Source organism: Seriola lalandi, unplaced genomic scaffold (assembly GCF_002814215.2).
Source record: "Seriola lalandi dorsalis isolate HSWRI2012SDOR001 ecotype SW California unplaced genomic scaffold, Sedor1 jcf7180002054581, whole genome shotgun sequence".
NCBI classification, from domain to species: Eukaryota; Metazoa; Chordata; class Actinopteri; order Carangiformes; family Carangidae; genus Seriola; species Seriola lalandi.
Window position 1 is genome coordinate 283,477 of NW_019525134.1, and position 6,936 is coordinate 290,412.

The window sequence follows — 6,936 nt, forward strand, 5'->3', positions numbered from 1 at the left end:
GGGGGGGGCTCAAATGGACAACCACAAACATGCTGACTTGATCTGGTCTGGTTTCTATTTCAGTTAATACTTGGAATTTTTCAAATAATACCAGCTTCTTTACTGGAGCCTGTGAAAATGTGTTCCCACACAAGTGCTTGCCAACTTGCACCTGATGCTGCCAGCAGCAAGAGAGCTAACAAATGATCTTCTAGACATTCGTACAATCCACCAGGATGAAAAGCTGCACCGACAAACACAGGACTGCTTTGTCATCTCTGCCTCGTTCTGAGGTTCATCTGTTCCTGCAGACTTTGATACCGCCATCTAAAATGCAAATGCATGTTTTGAGCAGGTGATATCGTCTCGCTGAGGAAAAACAGTCCAAGAGCCACAACATCACACACACACACACTGGAACTTTACAACCAAATAATGTTGCTTTAAAGGATGACTTCCTCTCTGGACCACGGAGAAGGTGAAAACCACTCCGGCCGGGCCGAGCTGCGTGGCTGAAACTGAACGCTCGGAGCTTTCTGGAACATTAGTTTTTAGGGGCAACAGCACAATTGTTCACAGGGTGTTCGGTTATACAGAAATAAAACAGACATGGATAATTGATAGCCTCCAGCCAATCAGCAGCGAACATTCCTTTTTCCCAAGGTATAACGCTTAAATAAACCATGAGCCAGAAAAGCCATTTAGCATTGTCTCTACACTGTGAGAATGTCTGCAGCTTGTTCACAGACAGTCATCCAACTGCTATTACTTCACATTTGTAGCCATGAAACTTGTAATATTCCACTGCTTTTGTCTCTGTCTCTCTCTCTCTCTCACATACACACACACACACACACACACACACACACACACGCAGGAGCAGGGCCTGTTGTCCCCTCATGAAGCTGTATTTTCCATGACAGGATTCCTTCAGTCAGAATATTAGTAAAACAGTATGTGACTGTAAACATGTCATGGGCGGGAACCTGCAGGCCCCAGCTACACTGACCCTCATATCAACATCACTGTGGATTTCACAGAGTAGGACTGACAGGAGTCAGGATCCAGAAGCATTAACAGGCCTTCACATAAAACTGTGCTGACTGTTTGCAACCTGCATCTGATTCTTTAAATATCAGAGATAACGGCTGAAAGACTAGAAGCACTGTGAGCATCCTCTGCTGCAGCCTGACTTCTCTATTGTGCTGCCTACTACACTCTGAAATGCTGAGGCCCTACGGAGCCGTGGCTCTTGCGCAAAGCAATGTCAAGTCATCCCAACACGACTGAGCTGAATCTGCATCCAGATGCAGGAGAGCGGCCGGGGCTGCATCAGCCCTGCCTGCTCGCGGCTGAGGGACACGGACACATGGAACACGTCGTACATTTGGTTTTGCATCGGTCTCGTTAAGGCCTGACAGTTCAGACACAGCCCCGCGCAGAGAACAAGAACACAGGCACATAAATAATAGCAGCATCAGATTATTGAATGTGTGCCATTAGGCCAGGCTGGATTCAGCTGCACAGCGCGGTGCTGGGAACTATCGAGAGGCTCCTGACAAATGTTCCCTCCTAGAGAAAGAGGTCACACAGATGACTGATATTCTACAGGAATAAGCCCCACCACACAAGGTAAAGCGGTGAGACTCGGAGCATCGAGCCTGTGGCGCTCTGTAAGACACTAAATGAGCTCAGCGCACTGACTCTCGGTGAGAGGGCGCCTCGCTTGCAGCCAACACTGAGCCTGTGTGAGGCGGACGTAGCGCTGGAGCTTCATGACTCCGCAGTTTGACTATAGACTGCTCTCTGTGGCGGGACGCGGCTCTGACGAGCTCGTTACCTCTAAAGTGCGGATCTCTTGCTGTGTGAGGTCGTTGGACGCGGCGCATTTGGTCCGGAGCCCCTGTAAACTGGAGATGGAGATATCAATCATATTCTGGATGAGTTCGCATTGATGTAGTGCGGCCATCGCTGCACCACCGCCACCGCTCCCCCTCTCCGGCTGATCATCACTCTCGACCATCTTCCCACCTTTCACAGACACCCTATCCATTCCTCAGCATCGGGCACGGAGGGAAGGGCTGGAGTCGAACGGCTAGGCTCAAATACAACACATGCAGCCGTCCAGCGACGCAGAGACCTATTGTGGAAGTTAGCCGACACCAAATGTCCCCAGCGCCGATCTGCACGAGTCAGGATCAAACTGTGACACAACGAGACAGAGGACGGTCCCGTCCGGTTACAGTCCACTTCTATTTTCAGTCCGTTCAATCCACCGACGAGAGGATACTCCACCGACAGCTCCGGCAGAGGCTTCACCGTCTGTCAGCTGTTGGGAACATCATGGGGCGCGGTGCAATCTGGGAAATGAAGTCATATAGAGTACCACAACTACACTACGCTACATCTCCTCAACCTCCCCCACTCGCTCATGCGCGTGCTCACCACGAACATAAAGGAACTTGCTTTGTACATTCAACACAGTAACGTAATGATAAGAATAATAATCATATTTTTCTTTTTACAGGAAAACCACCTACACAATAACAGGAACACAGGTGCATTTAAAATCATTAAAAATGGCTGCATTCCATTTAGCTGCAGTATGGAGCCTTTCATAATAAAGCGCATGTATAAATAATAAAATTAATTATGGTGGAATCACTTGCATTAATTCCGGGTCCTGCAGCTTGTTGTGACGCTGACTCACTGTCATGGTTTAATGGACACTGGAATATCATGGAGCCATCGTTTATGTGATTAGCAGCCTAGCTAACACATGTGCTGCTCCCACTGTGACTGGGTGAAGTGACTGGTGTGAACGAGACTCACTGGTTTACTGGGATGAGCCTTCGTTAATGTTAGTTGTGTGTTCATTAATGTCCAGCTCAAAATGTCTGTCAGAGCAGATTTTACATTTGCTTTGAAGTAAAATGATAGGATCTGAAGAATCTGGGCCCCAGACTGCTCCCCTCTCTCCTGGACTGGAACATCACAGTTGTATAGCAGGGCTGGCAACACCAGTGTAGCTCTGGGCCCCAAGAATAATCACCACCTTTCACCTCACTTGAAACAGCACTGCAGCGTACAGTGCTCAACACTGAGCGGGAGAGATGCACCATAAGGCCCACAGGGATTATATAAGGATTTTAGCAATATGATTAGTGGGCCAAAGGGAGTCAATACTGAGAGCTACATCATAATTTGGACTGTGATATTTTAATGTGGCACCATTTAATATTTATCTAATAAATATATATGTCTTCATTAAAGGCACAGTCTGAGTAGCAGATTTAGTTCCTACAAAAAGGTGGTCAAATTAAAATCTTAATCTTCAGACTTACATCACACTAAAGGCCTAAAATGAAGAAATAACGGTTTGTTGCTGCGAGAGATCGTCTGTCCTCATACCAGGACAGTGCATATCATATTTATGGGGGTGGGAGGAGTGTGAGGTTTCCACAACCATTAAGCAACAGTACACATGGCTCATTGCTGCAATGAGGGTGTGATGTTCCTTCCTTTAATATACCCTGATTATACAATGGTACGTGAGTCACTTTTCATTGAGCCTTGTGTTCTTCCCCTCCATCTGTCTATCTGTCTCCTCTGATGATTGCAGGGGGAACTACACCGAGTCTTACACTGGGCAGACGTTCACCGTCCAAATTAGCAGCCTTCACTGTGACATGCACGAATCGCACAGAGCAGAAGTGAGAAACCAAACAAAGGAATTAGAAACCTCACTCCGAGTGTGTTGGTGTGCCACTGAGTCGACCTCCATCCAGCTGAAACTAGCAATAAAACCTCCTCAGACTACACAATGAAGTCTGACACTGACATAACACAGAATTATAAACCCATCTAACACTGCAACAACAGAATGAGACGTACACAAAGCCAAATTCACTCATAAAATACTTGTTGTTCCTCCAGTACTGTAAATTCAGTAGTGCTGTAATAACAGCACAGATTTGATGGTGACATGCCAGCTGGACACCGTGCCAATCTCAGCTCGCCTTTCCTTTCAAAAATCAAGTCACAAGTGGTGACAGTGGGATCAGAGTGAAGGACGGCTTTAAAGGGATATTTAATATTGGTGACACTGAGGAGAATTACATAATGATCACCTGAACATCATTCTTCAACAGGAAACTGAATGTTGTAAAATCATCTGTCAACACAGTGTCTGTTAACAAGTAACACCTTTAATTTAACCTAATGTAACCTCTTATGTCTGTTTTACCACCTGTTGTGTAAACGCACCATGATGCAGTGAGATTATTAACGAGCCACAGTCTCTCAGTGAATCTAATCAAACCTTGTATTTTTCTGTGCAGTGTTTCATGACACACCTCTCTGATGAACAACATGTCAGTGCCTCACCAGGGGTCTCTCCTGCCCTCTCTGTTCCCAGTTCTCTTCTTCATTTCCCTCCTAAATGATACCTGAGGATTATTGACCACTTATCAGTAATGAATAATGTGCATCATGCAGGTAATCAAAAGAAAACAAACAGACAACCTGCAATACAAAGAAATGGCATGAGCAGTGTTGAGGTAGGACTCAGAGCTGAGGACAGCGTGATCCTTTCCCAGCCTGACGGACACTTAAGCCGTTTAAACTGTCATTCTATTGGACGGCCAAGACACCACACCTACCACTGCGCTCACAGCTTCAGATTAAATCACACAATCTGATCCCATCGTCTCTGCTGGCCTGGATTTCCAGGAGCCAGTTTATGGCGTTCTTGTGACTTTAATCAAATGATTTTAAATAGATGCTTCTTAATGTTGTTGAAATGTTGGTCAGTGTCACATTATAGAATATATTTACCCTGAATGACATATGTAACTTTAGTGTGTCATAATTCTACGATGTTATTCATAAATGCACATATGTTGGGAGCTGGTGGGAATGTCTGGTTTCAGCTCTGGCTGTGATAATGAGAAAACTGGGAACAGGTGTGTGTGTGTGTGTGGGCAGGGAGGCTCAGGTCAGTAGGAGACAGGTGAGCAGGTGGTTGTGGCAGTCAGGTGACCAGGACAAGGCGGAAGGTCTGAGGACATCTGGTGGGTGGATGGAGAGTGGCAGGAGACAGAGGTCGATATCAACAGGGCAGAGGGTGGATGGTCCAAGCAGAGAAGGTGCCACTTCATTACTTCACCCTTGGTACTGACCACAGACCTTCAGGTGCCTACAGTCTACACCAGTCAGATTGTTCCTAAATGCACCACAGGCTGTGAACGTGTTAATGTGTCGGTTTACAGCAGAAACCAAGCTATCAACTGGTGTTTTGGTGTGTGTGTGTGTGTGGGGGGGGGGGGCAGCACCAACACACTGTCTTACAATCACAGCTGACATCATGATCTTTGTCCATTTGATCAACATGTGTTTAAGTCAGTCAAATCCAGTAAATAGTCAGTGTCCTCTCACAGTGCAGTGTTACATGAACACATACAGAAAGTCACTGCTAAAATCTAACAGACGCCACTGACAGCTGCACAGCTCTTATTGTGAAATGTCTTTATTTTAGAATGATGTCCATTATCTGGTTGATATTACTACATTAATATGAAAACAGGAAGTAAGACAGAGCAGGCCTCCTGTGAACTCTAGTTGAACTCCCCACCCCACAGAGCAGTACAGGGCAGTCTTCCAACCTTTACTATTTTTACTGAATATAGGGCTGGGAAACAGAGATGAAGGCAGCACAGGGGACACAGAGGAGACAGCCCCGGGCTTCAGGTCTTACCACAGCTCTGACCCTTTGACCACATGGATAATATTTTAAAGCAACAAAAAACAAATGCAGACAATCGCGGAGGTTTTCAAGTGAATGGTTCTGGTTCACCCTTTGCTCTCTTACATTTACAAAAGTAGTTCCAGGAGGACGCTGTGTTGAAATCTAAAATAAATATGAATGATCCTACCCCAGACATTTAGGTGATCAGCTCTTTAAAAACAGTGTTGCTTCCATCACCATCCCTTTGAAACAGGATAAATATAAATATAATAAATATAATAAACTGGCTGCTATCATACACACTGTATCATAGCTACTGCAGGAAAATGTGAATTCATTTGCTGACTCTGGGGACCAGTTGGTTTATCCCTTACAGGAGGCTCACAGTCGCAGATAGAACTAGAGTGGACTCAAATGTCAGGAAGCAGTAAAACATACATAGACAGCACCACCTGCTGGACAACTGTGTACTGCAGAAACAGACTTTATAGCAGATTACAACACATGATTCTATGAAGCTCTTTACATAAGTAGATTTGAATTAGAAACAGTGAAAATCTTCTTCTCTTAAAACAACCTGTCACCTACGCTTATCGTCCACATCAGGAACATCTGCTCCAGCTGTGCTCTGCTGCTGGGTGCAACACAGCAAACATGCAGGCTTCCTCAGAGCCTCTGTGCTTTGACGTAACAGTGGTCAAGATGCTGTATCTAAGTGAGTCTCAGTGTGGTTTGATTGTTGGTGCCAGATGTGGTGGGCCCCCTGTCTCAGACACAGCTGCCCTCCGGGATTTTCATGTGCAAGCTTGTTCAGAATTGACAAAGAATAGTTTGATTAACAGTCAGAGGCGGTTCAGTGGCTGAAAACAAATTGTCAGTGGGTGAGATCAGAGAAGAATGAGAGAACTTATTCAAGCGAACAGCCAGCATGAGCACAGCACAAGAGCTGCTCTCATTTGAATGTGTGGCCTGGGATGCCGTTAGTTTATAGGCCTGAGTTATTGTCCCAGTCTGTCCTCACAGACAAACATCTACAAACCCAACTTCACTTCTCTGGATCTCTCAACTTTGTCTTTCTAGACGTATTTAAATAATTAATTCAGGAAGTGCAGTGAGATCCTTCAGTCATTTACTAAAGTACAACTACATTCATGTGAAATATCACAAGGACTCATTCTGCAGAAAAATGTGCCATGTGACTGATTTATTTT

At 45.4% G+C, this 6,936-nt stretch overlaps 1 protein-coding gene across 1 annotated transcript in view; it reads right to left on the reverse strand.

Moving 5' to 3' along the window:
* The window catches only part of ksr1a (kinase suppressor of ras 1a), a 21,792-nt gene extending 19,485 nt beyond the window's left edge, over window positions 1–2,307 (reverse strand). Inside the window, 1 exon segment of the mRNA XM_087177124.1 lies at window positions 1,820–2,307. Within this exon segment, the coding sequence (XP_087033250.1) occupies window positions 1,820–2,032 (213 nt within the window). The 5' untranslated portion in view covers window positions 2,033–2,307.
* Window positions 2,308–6,936: the final 4,629 nt, after the last annotated feature.